The 17,567-nt window shown below is 39.5% G+C and overlaps 1 protein-coding gene across 4 annotated transcripts in view; it reads right to left on the bottom strand.

Annotated features, from left to right (window-relative positions):
• Positions 1-2,853: 2,853 nt before the first annotated feature.
• The window catches only part of LOC149191671 (uncharacterized), a 232,044-nt gene continuing 217,330 nt past the window's right edge, over positions 2,854-17,567 (bottom strand). The window contains exons 3-5 of one of the 4 annotated variants that reach the window (XR_016254298.1): positions 3,846-6,164; positions 3,279-3,339; positions 2,854-3,134 (exon numbers count right to left, since the gene is read on the bottom strand). Coding sequence is in view for 1 of the 4 variants with exons in the window: in XM_089404389.1 (XP_089260515.1) it covers positions 3,909-6,164 (2,256 nt within the window). In the remaining 3 variants the exon portion in view is untranslated. Of the gene's footprint in view, positions 3,340-3,592; positions 6,165-17,567 lie in introns of those variants that run through there. The other 3 variants (XR_016254297.1, XR_016254299.1, XM_089404389.1) reach the window with 3 other exon arrangements.

Raw genomic sequence — 17,567 nt, forward strand, 5'->3', positions numbered from 1 at the left:
TAAGGGTTTGGAGATGTTTTGAAACATTTGGAGGGAATCCCCCTCTTATTCATCATTTTTAGGCCCTCACTCTCATCCTTAGCACATGAGGCCTCAACACTGCCCTTCTAAGTCTCCACGTTAGCCTTGAATGGGCATAAGAAGGCTTATTCAAGTTAATTTTTGAGCTATCATGGTTGGCTTGTAACCATGGGTGGGTTACTAAACATTTTAGGCATTAGAGGGGCTTTGTCTTCTCATTTTTGAACTCATAACTCATGTATAAATAGATGAGACCTAGTCTCATTCTATCCATCATCACTTGGATCTTTGATCTCTCCCTTGAGAATTCCAGACCTACAATTGGAGGACGACTTTGGATGTTTTTGATGAACTCTGATGTTTGGATAATTTTGCTATCATTCTTGGAGTTTCTCTTTGGCATTTTTATGGATGGATATATTCTTCGTTGTCTTGTAAGTGTTATTTAATGCTATACTTCTGATTTGATAAATGTCTAATGCATGGAATTTTTGTCTCGTGGTTATTAATGTGCCCTAATCAATGAAAAATTGTTTAAGCATTTTCAATGTTGGAGAATTTTTTGCATGTGTTACTCATAGATGATGAATGAATGAATGTTCCTAGAGGATAGATTGCATTTGCATCCTTGAAACTCCATAAGAAGTGTCATCGAAGTGTAAAAATCTAGATTAGCCATGTAGCTACCTCTATAAGGGATAGCAAAGCTTTTTTTTTAGGCCTCCTTGAAGAACGAGTTGCCATATCTTGGTTTATCTTTGACTCCATTCTCCCAATAATTAGGCATTGGATCTTGGATCCTTGGTGATCACATCTAACTCAAAAATCATTCTTCTTTCACCTTTTTCTTCATCCCTTTAATGATAAGCAGGCCTCTCTAGGGCTTGGTGTGAATTCCAATAGACGAAGAAATTTCAAATTTCGTTTGGATAAGATCCTTTCTTTGTGTCTCTTCTAGGCATCCTCAACTTTTGAAAGAAATCCAATGGTGCAATCTCCAAAAAATTGATGCCCTAGTCTTCACACCAAGTGGAAACCCTAGAAGCTAATCCTTCAACTTGGGGATTTCTTCAAAACTTGTGCTTACCTGTTGAAGTAAATCATTCATAGCCTTTTCTCTTGCTTACCTTGACCTTGGGTGAGCTCATATTTCGCTAAATATCTCAACCCTTGGTCTCATGTACTCTTCCTTTCAAGGGGTTTTTCTTGGAAAGTCTTACTAGCTTCTCCCAAAGCTTGAAATTTCATTGAACCCTTCCATTGAATGAGCCACATTCCCTCACTTCAAGCATATCATCGAAACATATCAATCACAAGTGAGTCATATTAGGACTCCTAACGGTGAAAATCTGAGAAGAGTAGGGGACTTACATTGTGGTGACAGTGGGCCTTTGTCCCATGGTGTTATTGTGCCCTCTAGCTCTTGCCTCTTTACAAGGCCTGCGAGTTTGTGCAACAACAAGAACTTCACTCTCATGGATCACGTGGCATCTCTGGATTGAACACGGATGTCCCTCATGGATCCATCGAATTGGAGGTCTCCCCTCCCGAGGCAAGTCAAGTATTTCCTACATCTTGAGTTCTTGTGATTAATCCATTGGTAAAACGTATATGTATGCTCAAGTGAGCTTGGCTTGCTGTACTATGCTTTGATAATATAGAGCATTCTTTTTGGTTTTTATCAGTAACTATATATTCTTGATGTCTCTTTATCTCTTTTCCTTGTCAGGCCACTTGGGAATTCAGTTCATTATATGCTGACTTCGCATGAGAATTTATTTTACAGAGGTCGGATGAGATGTTAACACTTCATTATATGTTGATTGCATATACTTAATAATGTCTAGCTTTTCAAAACCAAAATATGAAAGAGCACGGCCAAATCCATATAGTAAAGCTCCAAATAATAGTAAAACATCGAGCATAGATTATCTATTAAGAAAGGTAGCATGCCAACACATGCAACAGCCATAGCGAGCAATACATGTCTTTCCAAACGAAAATGATAACCAAAAATGTAGAGCCTTGAAAACTAAATTTGCAGTTCCATACATAGGGTGATCGTGCTCTCAATAATAACCTGGTTTATGGATTTGTTGACCATACAGTTTCAGTGAAAGAGAACAAAACATACCAGTAAAATATCAGCAAGTGTTAGTTAACCTGCCTAATTTACAGATAAAAGGTCTCCTAGTAATTGCAATTGTAATTATTTTGTTGAATAGACAAATATTGTGCCCCAAATCTGCCAAATTCCAAAGCCTCATGCAGCAATACACCATCCAAAATATGATCTGAAGAGGCCAGTTGCTATACACACACACACACACCACAAAATAGAAAATAGAGACATATCTCTTGTGTAATCCACTGAGTTCCAAAAGAATAACAATTATCAACAGAATCAAACTGCATCATCCAAAGAGATGCTGTGGCAATACAACAAAATATTCCATATTCCAGAATGACGTTTCAATAGCAGCATCATTACTTACCTGAAGAAAGTTTTTCACTTCATAAAAGAAAAATTTTAAACTCAAAACAGGTTCAGGGATTACTACTCCAAATGAGAGTAAAATGTTGGGCATAGATTGTCTATCAATAAAAGTAGCATACCAACAAATGCAGCAGCCATGTCAAGGAATACATGTCTTTCCAAAAGAAAATTATAACAAAAAATGTAGAGCCTTGAAAACTAAATTTGCAGTTCCATGCATAAGGAGAGTACGAGTTTCAATCAGCCATGCTCTTAATACTAATGACCAAGCTCTTAATAATAACCTAGTTAATGGATATATTGAGCATATAGCTACAGTAAAAGAGAACAAACCATAACAGTAAAATATCAGCAACTGTTATTTAACCAGCCTGATATAGATAAAAGGCCTCCTAGTAATTGGGTTAGTAATGATTTTGCTGAATACACAAATATTGTGCCCCAAATCTGCCAAATTCCAAAGCCTCATGCAGCAACACACAAACCAAAATATGATCTGAAGAGCCTAGTTGCTATATATATATATATATACACCCTTTTCATGACGAAATGTCAGTTGCTTTATACACCACAAAATAGAAAATAGAGACATATTTCTTCTGCAACCCACTCAGTACTGCATCATCCAAAGAGATGGCATGGCAATACAACAAAATTTTCATTCCAGAATGATGTTTCAATAGCAGCATCTTTAGTCACCTGAAGAAAGCTTTTCACTTCATGAAAGAAAAAACTAAAAACAGGATCAGGGATTACTAACAAGCTGCTTATGGTATGATGAGCAATATTTTGCAAAGACTCTGTTGGCAGCCAAAAGTGTCCTGTTCTCAAAAAAAGGCCAAGTCAGCAAAAGGGAATCGGAACTTTCAGCAAGCAATCACCTTCAGATGTCTGATAATACAAGAACTTGTAGTTCAAAGAATGGTGTTTCTGTACGCTAATCTCAAGCCTCAACCTTGGAAAACATGAGCTTAATAGTTCAAAAATAGGGAGCACAATTAGCCACAAGGATGACTGTTTTAGCTTTTAAATAACTCTATTCTAAAGTATAAATGCCCTTGCATGAAGCAGGAATTAGACTCAAAAAGTAGAAACCCTGAACAGACTATTCATAAAATATTGCACTCAGGTCAAAACATGAACATACATTTCTAGCATCATAAGTTTTATTGAATAATTTGAGGTATGAACGGGAACACACACTTCATAAATCAGATATACCCTGAATGAAGATTAACGCAACCACCCTTGAAAACAGTCCTCAATCGAGCTATCAATCAAACCATACCTAATGTACTTTGGGCAGATATGAAAGTGTAACAACTACCTAACTGCTTCTGGCATATTTTGATGTTATGTATCTCTTAGTATGGAATCAAAACTCATGAGATTAATTTTCCCACCATCCACTGCTGCTTCTGATGTATTTGTCTACTATGCCAAACATATTATTTTGAGACATCCTCCTAGCATAATTTGCAGTCGATACCGCTCCTCTCTTCAACCTCCGATATAGGATAACTTCCCATGGCCATAAACGTGCAGCACCAATATTTGACTCCACTGAAGAGCAATGCTCAGCATCTTCAACGGACATTCCTCTAGAATAGTGGAGAATTACATTAACTTCGTCTAATGAGATATTTGCAGCGTGTTTCACATTGCCTTTACCAATCGAAGATTCATCTCCTATTTTCACATGTGACATTCCAATGTTTTCAAAACATGCTAGCATAGATGTGTCTACTGAGAGCTCTGTAGCCTTCAATTCAGGACTTTTTACTATGCCATCTCTCATCCCATAATCTTCTGCAACATGATCTGTTCCAGCTACCTCAGCTGAATCAGCATTCCCTTCTTCATGAATATATGAACTCCCTCTTTTACCTGTGCTTTCAGAGTACATAAAATTCCCACTTTTATCAGTGCATACACCTGTGTTTTCTATTTCATCGTCCTGAATTATTCTAACACGCAAATCATTTTCTACTTTCACTGCTAACCTTAAATATTCACATTCCATATGTTCAATCACATCATTGCCTTGTATCATTTTCTCAGACAAATCCCTCTGTGCCTCAGAAGGTGAATTGTGCTTCAAGGACTGTGTTGAAAAGGTGACATCCTGCAATCCACATAAACCATGATCCTTCGAAGTTGGAGATGGTGACCTTCGAACACGAGGTGACAGTGAGACTGATAAAGATCTGGGAGTCACAGAGCATGACCTCGAGTTTGATACAGGCTTTTCAGATTTAATATAAGATGAGACTGATTGCGACCTTGAATGAGAAGACAATGAGCGTGATCTTGAAGACCTCGAGCCTGAACAGGGCGAACAAGAATGTGAACCAGAACTAGCCAAAAGAGAAGATGGCCTTGAAGCTTGCGATCTAGAGAAACTTGATTGTGAACTAGGGCTCAAGCAATTAGAATGAGTCCCATGTTGCCTCTCTGAATGTATACCAGAGGAATGAGACCTGTGCCTTCCTCCTGCCTGCTTGGAAGTAGAGTCTATCCTATGCTTTTTATGCCTCCTTCCAGTCCTTTCCCTTGTTTGATTTTCCTTTCTCTGATCAGATAAGTGCCTACTGCATTTCCACTTCTTTGAGAATCCCTCAGTTCTGTCATGAAACCTTCTATCCTTGCTGAGGAATCTTCGGCCACTGAAATCCATCCTCTTTGGAATAGAATTTCTTGTGAGATCCTGTCTTGACCACTCCGTTTCTCTTGGCCGTTTAAACCCTATAAATCCATTCCCTCTGAAATTTCTTTCACTATTTCGTTTCTGACCAACCTTGTCAAAATTATCCCTTCTAGAAACAACCACCTGGGAATGACATTGACGCATGACATGGCCCATTTGACCACAGATATAGCATCTTTCTAAAGACTTCCTAAAACCTTCATGCCCCATACAGGTTTCATCTCTTTCCATGTGTTTTAAATCTCTTTCAGATCTGTTTGCAGCATAACAATCATTAGATTTAACCCTTTTATATATTTCATTTTCATATGCATCCTCATCCTTCCTATTATCAGCAGAATATGGATCATAACGTTGCAAGTTTGTTGCCTCTTCAGCTCTGTGATGTTCATCTGATGCTTCACTGAGAGGCTCTCCCCATCGGTCATTTTCCAATGGAACAGGATCTGTATTACATCTTTCATTGAATACTGCTTCTAGCAAACTCTGGCATTTCACTTCTTCCCCGGCCATGTCATTTTTAAAACTATCAACTCTTCCTTCTTTAAAAATAAAACCGTTTCCCTCTCCACCTTCTTTGTGGCTTCCATGTTTATTTTTATCTTTTGTAATCTCTTCCCATTCTTGTGAGCTTGTACCCTTTATTTCATGATCTTCTTTCCTAAAATCCTTGTTACCATAGCTCCTTCTAGGAGCATCCTTTTCTGGAAACCTTCTAAAAGGCCTTTGTTTTCTTGACCATGTTATAGAAAGCTGCTCCCCACAGATAACTCTTCCTTTCAATGCTCTGAGAGCCTTTTCAGCATCTCTGACTTTATCATAAACAACAAACCCATACCCATCCTTAAGCTCTAACTTGCTGCGACCATATCTCTGGAATGTACGTTCAAGCTCACTTTGACGGGCACGAGATGAAATATTCCCCACAAATAAGGACATCTGCAACCAAAATACCATACAGGGGAGTAGGAAAGAATTTGGATGCAATGAATAAAACTAACAGTCTAAAGAAAAAATCTTCCATGGAATAAAAAGGATCTTAATAAATGTTCTAAAATAACTGAATGGTCAGTTTTTCAATTATATATTGAACTCTAGAATCTGATAAAACATTCATCAAAAGCCAAAATTGCATGGACATAAACATAACCAGAACCACTAATGACATAGAAACTTGAAAAATTTGCATGTTTATTGATATTACAATCACCAGAATCGGCTAAAGAAAGCCATCCAACCATTTGGCCTCAGACACCAAGCACTGGCTTGAACATTGGCTAAACCTTACGGGACTAGAATGACAGGTTAGATCAAACATCAACTTTGACCATTCACAAAGTAAAACAATCTTGAGGCTTATCAAGGCCAACAAGAGTGAAATTGTTGTTGGATATACACTGCAGGGTTGCCAGGAAGTGCAAAGAGGAAGCGGTCCTTCCCAAAATCCCCAGGAACAAAGCATTCACAGGAGAGTTCTGTACAGCAACACACACGTATTTTAAAGCAATGTATATTCAAATAAAGGGTGCAGAATGCCTAATTAGTTGCAGGAAGCAAAATATAGACCACCATGACCAAAGAGTTATTAAATCCATAAGATAAGACAAGATAGCATCCGACGAGTGACCATAAATAAGTCAAAGGCACTGCTAGGTACATCAGAAACAATAGATAGTGGGAGTACAAGTGTGCTTCCTGTTGTCACTGAGATTGTACAGGCACCGCGACAACGGCTCAGGGTGGGGGCTGTCATTTTGATCCCTGCCCACTCCATTCTAGCTGTCTCCGAACAGCAGGCTATGGGGGGTAGTCCCTATGGAAATGTGAAGGTGGAAGGTGAGTTGGCAACCAACAAGCCTGAGAGACACGATTGGGTGGCCTAGCTACTTGGTTAAATTTAGCAAGATTCAAAGATTAGATTAGATTAGATATGAGACCAGTGCCTTATGGAGTCAAAAAAATTTCTTATTATAATTTAAGACCAAATAATTGGATGGACAACTGCTGCTTAGATGTTTCACTAATCTATATGAAATGCAAGTCCTAAGATCTAAGTGTGATGGAAGGATCTTGGTTACTTTTAAGTTATATGCCTAGTCTAAATGGAACCCCCATCTTAACTATTTTGAGACCAGTCTTTAGAGTAGGTTGTGGGATGAAAGCCAACGGGAAGCAAGCAAAGGCTTGATTAACAATACCTCCCACAGTGTTCCAACCACCCAATGCCTTCATCGCTGCAAAGATTATGGCTCTAACAACTGCAAGATCATTGTTTTAACCAATAGAAAGGTGTTGAATCCCTCAAGCTAGGTGAGAAAGGGTGGCCCTAGAGGTCTATTAACCAAGCGTATACTTGAAGGTAAATTATTAGTACAAGCTAGGCCTAGAATGCTTATGCAAGATAGGTGAGTGAGTCTTGGATTAAGATTGTTTAATCATTTAAGTACTTAAGTTATGATTTTTCTTTATGACATGAGTACTTAATGATTAATAAAAAGACAATCTTAATCAATAAGAATGTGCCAAATATTCACGTGTGAACTAGATACTAAAGATATTCACAAAATTCCAATGACTATGGGATGTACAAAAATTCTGTAATAACTTAATTCACACTTAATCAAGATATCGATTTGCAAGATTATTAAAGACAATGCCACAATTGAAACAATTAGAAATCTTCAAAGATATTTTAACAAAGTAATTGCCAATGATCTTATGCCAATATTAAGAGAATGATTTACCACCATAGATATTTTACAACCAAAATCACTCAAGACGCCAATGCTTAAGATAGACAATAAAATTGTCAAAGTTTCTTAAGATATGATGGGAAAGCAAGATGATGTGTTTACTTTCGAGCAATTATCCAATGATTCCTTATGTCCAATTAGATGCTTAACACAATAATGACAATTAGATGCCAAAAGACCATTCAACAAAATTAGAAGATTAGAGCTTAGATGTGTGAGTGGTTACTTAGTGCAAAATTGACGATTCCTTAGAGATTATGGATGTGCTTACAAGTAAACAAACAAACGTTAGCCTTCAAATAACCAATGCTAAGTCAATCTTCTTCACAATAGCACCTAGCAACATTAATGAGATGAGCATTAATTGCCCTTTAGGACAACAGCAAATAAACCAAGAAATTACAAAGCATATGAAACTGAATATGACCAATGAGCTGCCTAATGACTTGCCAATTGATAAAATATTTGTCAATGTAAATTTATAAGATTTTACCCCACTTAAGATGTATTATTCAAAAAATATCAGATCTGATTATACAGTTATGCAAAGATATTTCAGCAAGCTAACAAGTAGATCTAAGCTAGATATTCAATGCCCAAGTAGCCAAAACACTAGCCAATTTTTACCATGAAATTATTAGGGTTTCTAGACCACTTAGATATGATTTAGGGCATTTAATTCACTGTTATGAAATGAATACATTAGCTGAAGAAAAACAATGACAAGGTGAGGGTTTTGAGAGCAAACCCTAGGCCCAAGGCTTTGTAGATCACTTGCCGAAGTTGCCAAAAAATTTCCAAAGCACTTGGCACTTGAAAACACCAACTTTGAACAAATTTCTCCCTGCAAAACCCACCAATCTTCAGTCCAGAAATTTCAAAGATGGGTAGAGGGAAAATTAGGGCCAAGAAGGGCCAACGCTAGGCCCAAGAAGGGCCAACGCTAGGCCCAATAGGGCTAGCGTTGGGCTAGAAAAGCCCTGAAGGCTTAGCAGCTAGGGAAAATAGGCCAAATAAAGGCTGAAAGGGGTTAAATTTTAAAAGGACAGCCAATAGAGCGAAGGCAACAAAGGGCTGAAGGAGGGAGGCCAGAGGGATAAGGAGGCAAGGGAAGGAGGTTAGCGGAGTAGGGATAGGGAGGGTCGAAGGCCAAGGAAGGGCTAGAAGCCCTCGACAAGAGAAGGAACGGCCTCAAGAGGCCTACGACAAGGGGAAGAGAGTAGGCCGAGTGGCCTAGAGGCCATGGCCATCCCTAGGAGGGTCGAAAAAGATGACAATGGGGCCTCAAAGAGCTGACGCTGAGGGGAAGAGGCTGATTCTAGCCTTGGAGGAGGACGTTGGGCCTTTTGGCCATAGAAATACTGAAACCCTTGCTCAAACTTCAAATTTGCTTCAAAGCTTCAACTACTGCAGAATCTCTTCAGTAGTTGGCCCTGCAAAAAAATTATGGAAGCCATGTGATGTCCCTTCCTAAATTATTTTGGAACAAAATTAATTTTGATATTATGGGACCAATTTTGGAGCTAGTGGGTCCCATTCGATTTTATTAGGAGATGAGACTTAGGAAAAGTTATTTTTGTTGTGGTTAAGTTACACATGGGGGCCGCCCGCGCTAGGGAAATATGACCTCCCTAGTTCGATTTGCATGGAGGTGGTTAAGTGAGGACCCATGATGGACGAAGAATTGGAGGGAAAAGTGCTCCACGAAATCTATATAAGGAAGGCAACTCTCCTCACCTCAATCATCCTTTTGGCATATTGATTTCTCTTTGGTTGTTGGAGTTGCTTAGTTGAGTCCCTTGTTGTTCAACACGAGTTCTTCATGTGAAGAGCTCACCCTTTTTTTGAGGGACTTCGAGTGCCACACTAGGAGGGTTTTTCTTCATTTCTTCAGGAGGAGGATCTCATTGTGATTTCCAACAATTGCATTCATCTCTAGGTGGTGTGTATTACTGGAGGACGCAGTGAAGAGGAAGCCGAGTTTGCTTGTGGTGTGTTCTAGTGGAGTTTGGGTGAGAGATTTTCCGGAGAGGGGAGGATTAGGAGGATTATTGACATTTTGGAGAGCTTGGGAGTTGGAGATGTGTGCTACTTTGCAAGGAGACTTTCGCACTACCTGGGCCAGGACAGAAGCAGCACTTGGTGCTCACGTGGTGGGTAGAGTATCAATCTTTGAGGCTGAACTTTACTGGGGAGGTTAAGGGAAACATTTGGAGAAGAGGTTGCTTCAGTTTCGGAGCATTAGAGGAGGTTTCATTGCTGTTCCTTGCAGGTTGTATTTCTTGAGCAATTTGGAGGGCGTAGGGCCTATTGGAGGCCGAATTTGGGAGGTTGGATTCAAGCCAAACGCTTTCTGGGTTATTGTGGGTTTGGCTAAGGAGCTTGGGGCTGAAGTTTCATCATTTTCTGAGCACCAGAGACGGGGTTCCTTGTAGTTTCTTTCCAACCAGTAGTGCAATTTCTAGGAGACAGCGCAGAGCATTAGAGGAGCAATCAATTTCCAGCTTTGAGATTATTGTTTATCATCCGGGTTCTATCAAGCTTGCCTTAAGGCAAGCCCTGGTGCATTTTCCATACTATTGTACTTACTCCATTTCATTAATAAAATGGCTCAGTTGGTTCTCATTTCTGGAGTATATTAAGTATTTGCTTATTGTTTAATTTTTATGTGTTGAAAATCGATTTTGCTTTGCATATCACTGTTTATATAAGTTTGGGACATTACAGGATAGATCTTACCCTCAAGGGCCTAGATCTACCTTTAATCCAGCTATTTTCCTCCGTCTCAATTGCACAAATAAATTTACCTGTACCCAAAACCCCAATAGATACAAAAATTCAAACCCAAAAAAAACCCATCTACAAAACCAAAAATAGAAAAGAAAAATAATTTACAGGTGTATTATACAAATTATATTTACAAAATATACATGTAAAATGCTTGAAAATAATTGCGATTTTATAAATCTTTAGTAGTGGCTAAATGTATTTCGAAAGATAAATGATAAACTACAGCCTTAGCAAAGTTGGAACACCATAAAAATTAGAGTGCAAACATAGTCAGCCTCTATCCAAAGTTCGTGAACTTGGAATCCAAGGGTTGGGGAACCTGCAAACACTATATATTTCTGAAGAATAAATCATTAGAAACACCCAATGAATCAGATCACCTAAGATAAGCCCTCAGCTTACCAATAGAATGTTCCTATCACCTACAATGAAATAACGATTAAAATATTTATAAATGTTAAAATTGGCAACTAGGGCCAAACTCCACATGGGTCATCTTATTTATGGCAGCTGATATTTTGCTTGGATTCCTCTCTCCGAGGGGTGTAGGATTGATCTAAAGATCATCTGATTCTGACATGTAAAAATGAAGTTATGAATTTATTTTGATTATGGACAAATTGTCAAGGTCGGCCAGCAAACTTATGTAGGCTTAGAAGCCCAACAGTCACGTCTATTCATCCTCAACGTTGGCTATAAATTATTAGTGCAAGCTAGGCCTAGAATGCTTATGCAAGATAGCTGAGTGAGTCTTGGATTAAGATTGTTTAATCATTTAAGTACTTAAGTTATGATTTTTCTTTATGACAAGAGTACTTAACGATAAATATAAAGACTATCCTAATCAATAAGAATGTGCCAAATATTCAAGTGTCAACTAGATACTAAAGATATTCACAAAATTCCAATGACTATGGGATGTACAAAAATCCCCTAATAACTTAATTCACACTTAATCAAGATATTGATTTGCAAGATTATTAAAGACAATGCCACAATTGAAACAATTAGAAATCTTCAAAGATATTTTAACAAAGTAAATGCCAATGATCTTATGCCAATATTAAGAGAATGATTTACCACCATAGATATTTTACAACCAAAATCACTCAGGATGCCAATGCTTAAGATAGACAATAAAATTATCAAAGTTTAAGATATGATGTTAAAGCAAGATGATGTGTTTACTTTAGAGCAATTATCCAATGATTCCTTATGTCCAATTAGATGCTTAACACAATAATGACAATTAGATGCCAAAAGACCATTCAACAAAGTTAGAAGATTAGAGCTTAGATGTGTGAGTGGTTACTTGGTGCAAAATTGACGATTCCTTAGAGATTATGGATGTGCTTACAAGTAAACAAATAAATGTTAGCCTTCCAATAACCAATGCTAAGTCAATCTTCTTCACAATAGCACCTAGCAACATTAATGAGATGAGCATTAATTGGCCTATAGGACAACAGCAAGTAAACCAAGAAATTACCAAGCATATGAAACTGAATATGAGCAATGAGCTGCCAAATGACTTGCCAATTGATAAAATGTTTGTTAATGTAAATTTATGAGATTTTACCCCACTTAAGATGTGTTATTCAAAAAATATCAGATCTGATTATACAGTTATGCAGAGATATTTCAGCAAGTTAACAAGTAGATCTAAGCTAGATATTCAATGCTCAGGTAGCCAAAACACTAGCCAATCTTTACCATGAAATTATTAGGGTGTTTAGACCACTTAGATATGATTTTAGGGCATTTAATTCACTGTTATGAAATGAATACAATAGCTGAAGAAAAACAATGACAAGGTGAGGGTTTTGAGAGAAAACCCTAGGCCCAAGGCTTTGTAGATCACTTGCCGAAGTTGCCAAAAAATTTCCAAAGCACTTGGCACTTGAAAACACCAACTTTGAACAAATTTCTCCCTGCAAAACCCACCAATCTTCAATCCAAAAATTTCAAAGATGGGTAGAGGGAAAATTAGGGCCAAGAAGGGCTAACGCTAGGCCCAATAGGGCTAGTGTTGGGCTCGAAAATGCCTGAAGGGTCTAGCAGCTAGGGAAAATAGGCCAAAGAAAGGATGAAAGGGGTTAAAAGGACAGCCAAGAGAGCGAAGGCAGTAGAGGGTTGAAGGAGGGAGACCAAAGGGATAAGGAGGTTAACGGAGGAGGGATAGGGAGGGCCGAGAGGAAGATGAGGGTCGAAGGACAAGGAAGGGCTAGAAGCCCTCGACAAGAGGAGGAACGGCCTCAAGAGGCCTACGACAAGGGGAAGAGAGTAGGCCGAGTGGCCTAGAGGCCATGGCCATCCCTAGGAGGGTCGAAAAAGATGACACTGGGGCCTCAAGGAGCTAATGCTAAGGGGAAGAGGCTGATGTTGGCTTTGGAGGAAGACGTTGGGCCTTTTGGCCCTAGAAATACTGAAACCCTTGCTCAAAATTCAAATTTGCTTCAACTCTTCAACTACTGCAAAATCTCTTCAGTAGTTGGCCTGCAAAAAAATTATGGAGGCTATGTCATTTCCCTTCCTAAATTATTTTGGGACAAGATTAATTTTGATATTATGGGATGAATTTTGGAGCTAGTGGGTCCCATTCGATTTTATTAGGAGATGAGACTTAGGAAAAGTTATTTTTGTTGTGGTTAAGTTACACATGGGGGCCACCCGCGCTAGGGAAATACGACCTCCCTAGTTCGATTTGCATGGAGGTGGTTAAGTGAAGACCCACGATGGAGAAAAAATTGGAGGGAAAAGTGCTCCACGAAATCTATATAAGGAAGGTGTTAAATTTGGACAACTAGGTCCAAACTCCATGTTCTGATGCTCAGATTAAGAGGCTAATATTTTTTGTTGGATTCCTCTTTCTGAGAGGTGTAAAATCCATATAAAAATAGTCTTAATCCGATGAGCAGAACTTATATTTTGAATTTATTATTCTTAATAAATTATATGTGCAAAGGTCAGCCAGTTTTGTAATGTAGGCTCACATGCCCAACAGATGTGTCACACACCCTCATTGATGGATATATATATACAGGAAAAGTTGGAGAGAATTCTATCACAAAAACAACTCACATCTTCCTCTCTCATCCTAAAAAGTACGAGCTACCTGGAGGACGAATTTCAGCCACACGTGGGAAGGACGAAGAGGATTTTTCTGCTGCTAGGGTTTCTGCTGCTAGGGTTTCGCAGAAGTTTGACCAGCATTGACTTTGGTCAACGCTTGGTCCAAACAAGCTGAAAACTTGTGGGAGGTTCGATTTTTGAAGGCCATACTACCTGGCACAAAAATCGAGGTCAAAGGGTTGACCGTTTTGCTGCTGCGTTGACTTTTAGCTTGCTGCCCCTGCGTTGACTTTTCAGGACAGCGTTGACTTTTGTAGAACTGACTTGGGTTGACTCATCTACTGGTTGGAGGGTTGTTGTGACACATGCTGGGCTGGCTGACCAAAGGAGACTTTGCTGGTTGAAGCATCCTGTTGACCGCCGAAACAAACACATACATTTTTCTTGTTTCTGATTTGTCTTCTGTAAGATCTGCTTATATGTTCTATCTGCATTTTGCTTATCTACTTGTATGATTGCTGTGAGAAAAGGAAATTGCTCTTAGCATAGAACATCTACAAAACTTTACATGGTATCGGAGCTGAGGTGAAGACAAACTCTATCTATAGCAATCATCATCGAAGGAAATGGATTTCTCTAAGCTTGAATTCAGGGAGAATGACAAGCTGACTGGAAGTGATGACTTCCATGCCTGGAAGATGTTATTAGATCTCAAATTAGAAGATCATGATCTCCTAGATCATGTGACAGGGAAGATTCAAGAACCTCCATCAAATGCCTCTGCTGCTATTAAACACAAGTATAAGAAGGGAGAAATCAGAGCAAAATTGCTGATCAGGGAATCCATAAATAAGAGTCTGGTTGCCTACATATCTGAACTAGGCACATCCAAGGAGATGTATGACAAACTGATACTTATGTTCCGAGTAAACAATGTGAACCAAGTGCTATTCCTCAAGAACAAGTTGAAGAATATGAAGAAGGGCCGAGACGAGTCTATTCAAACTTTCTTTATGAAGTTGACCAAAACCAGGAACAATCTGCTAGCTATTGGGGAGACAATAGCTGATCGTGAGATGGTTCTCACCGCACTTGGAGGACTTCCATATGAATGGCAAGTATTCACAACTACCATTCTCAACAATAATACCATCCCTAACTTTGATGAACTTCTGTCTAGATGTATGCAAGAAGAAACAAGGATGAAGGAATTTGATAATGAAAGAAATGCTGCCTATGTTGCTCATTCCCGAAAGAAGAACTCTGGTGGTTCCAAGGACAAAGGAAGGACTAAAACTCAAAAGAAGAAGGGTAAATGTTTCACCTGCCATAGGACTGGACACTATGCTAGAGAATGCCCCTTCCAGAAGAATTCTCCCGATAGTGACGACAACAACAACAACCGAAGGAATGGGAATCAAAGAAATGACAAATCCAAAGGAAAGAGGAAGGCTCACTTTGAAGGAAACCATCCACCTTCTAAAAGGACCAGAAATACCAGGTATGAGGAGTCTAATGTTGTTGATAAAAGAAATGAGTATATTCTAATATCTGCTCTCTCAGCTGCATCTCCGCCCGACACTATGGATGTCTGGCTAATCGATAGTGGTGCCTCAAGACACATCACCGGATTCAAGGAAGCACTTTCTGACATGGTTGAAAGGGATACTAATCTAGAAATTACCCTTGGGGATAATGCCACTTATCCTGTGAAAGGGACCGGGACTGTGACCCTCCACTTGTCTCAAGGACAAGTCCTCCATCTACAAGATGTACTCTATGTACCCAAATTGAAGAAGAACCTTGTGTCTGTATCTGCCATGGAAGACAAAGGATTCAATGTAACTTTCTCTGATGGAAAGGTACTCATGTGGAAGAAGAGCTTCAAGGAAGCTATCTCAATTGGTTTTAGAGTTGGTACACTCTACCAGGTTGGAGGGAGTCCGTTGGGAGCTATGACTTGTGATACTATCCGTCAAACCGAACTATGGCACCGAAGATTTGGACACCTTCATTACAAGGCTCTTCCCGAAGCAAGGAAGGTGGTGACAGGGATGCCTGATTTTGGAAATAATCATAAAGGTGTATGTAAGGGCTGTGCTGAAGGAAAACATACAAGGGGACCTTTCCCCTCAAGTGTCACAAAGACATCTGAGATATTGCAACTGGTCCATTCTGATCTTTCCGGTATGTTGCCTGTAACATCCCTGGGGGGATGTTCTTACTATATGACATTTACTGATGACTTCTCTCGCAAAACCTGGATATACTTCTTGAAGAAGAAGGATGAGGCTTTCATGTGGTTCCGTACCTTCAAAGCCTTGGTGGAAAATATGACCGGAAAGAAGATCAAGATTTTGAGGACTGACAATGGCACTGAATATGAGTCAAATGAGTTCAAAGACTTTTGTAGAGAAGCTGGCATTAAGAGGGAGACTACCACTGCATATACTCCTGAGCAGAATGGTGTTGCTGAACGCAAGAATAGGACTATTGTGGAAGTTGCCCGTGCCATGCTATGTGACCAGGGTCTTCCAAAGTTTCTGTGGGGAGAAGCTGCAAATACTGCTGTGTACATTCAAAACCGATGCCCTCATTCCGCTTTGGACTCCAAAACTCCCGAAGAGGTTTTCTCTGGTAAGAAACCTGATGTCTCACATTTTAGAATTTTTGGATGTCCTGTCTATTTTCATGTGCCGAAAGAAAAGAGAAGTAAGCTGGACGCTACTGGGAAGAAAGGAATGTTTGTGGGCTACAGTGAGACTTCTAAGGCATATAGAGTCTATGTACCTGGTCAAAGGGAAGTAGAGATAAGCCATGATGTCACTTTTGACGAAGATGCTTCCCTGAAGAAAGTAGTAGATCTTCCTAAATCTGAAGAAAACCATGAAGAAAGACCTGGAAATCTGGAAGAACCCCAGGATGAGACTATGCCTGATGTTGAAGAGCCAATGGACCCTATTGATCCTTCCCCTTCTCTAGGAAAGAGGCCATCATGGCTCAGGGACACCCTCGAAGATGCTGAGGGTCATGCTGCCCCAAGGGGAACATTCCGAGAAAGCAAGAAGCCGTGTAGATACCAAGGGTATCTAGCTGCCATGAGTACTATTATACAATCTGAACCTGGATCTTTTGAAGAAGCCATCAAGCATCAAGTCTGGAAGGATGCTATGCATGAAGAATATGAGGCTATTATGAAGAATGATGTCTGGGATGTGGTCCCGAGACCGAAGGACAAATCTGTTGTCACCGCTAAATGGCTCTACAAGATTAAACATGGATCTGATGGGAGTGCTGAAAAGTTTAAGGCAAGATTTGTTTCCCGTGGCTTCTCTCAAAAGGAAGGAATTGACTATGACGATATATTTGCACCTGTGGCTCGATATACCACCATCCGATCCATCATAGCCCTTGCTGCTACGCAAGGATGGAGTCTTCATCAGATGGATGTCAAGACTGCTTTTCTGCATGGTGCAATAAAGGAAGAGGTGTATGTAGAACAACCTCTGGGATTTGAAGTTCAAGATCGAGACACTTATGTCTGCAGGTTCAAGAAAGCCCTCTATGGGTTAAAGCAAGCACCCGAGCTTGGTATGAGAGGATGGATAGTTACTTGATGAAGCTGGGCTTCACTCGAAGCAATGCTGATCCAAACCTTTACTTTAAGGTTGAGGAAGGAAAGCCTCTCATTCTAGTGTTGTATGTGGACGACCTCTTCCTGACAGGT

Source organism: Pinus tabuliformis, chromosome 2_2 (assembly GCF_031772625.1).
Source record: "Pinus tabuliformis cultivar Carrire ecotype Pingquan chromosome 2_2, CPIR1, whole genome shotgun sequence".
NCBI lineage: Eukaryota > Viridiplantae > Streptophyta > Pinopsida > Pinales > Pinaceae > Pinus > Pinus tabuliformis.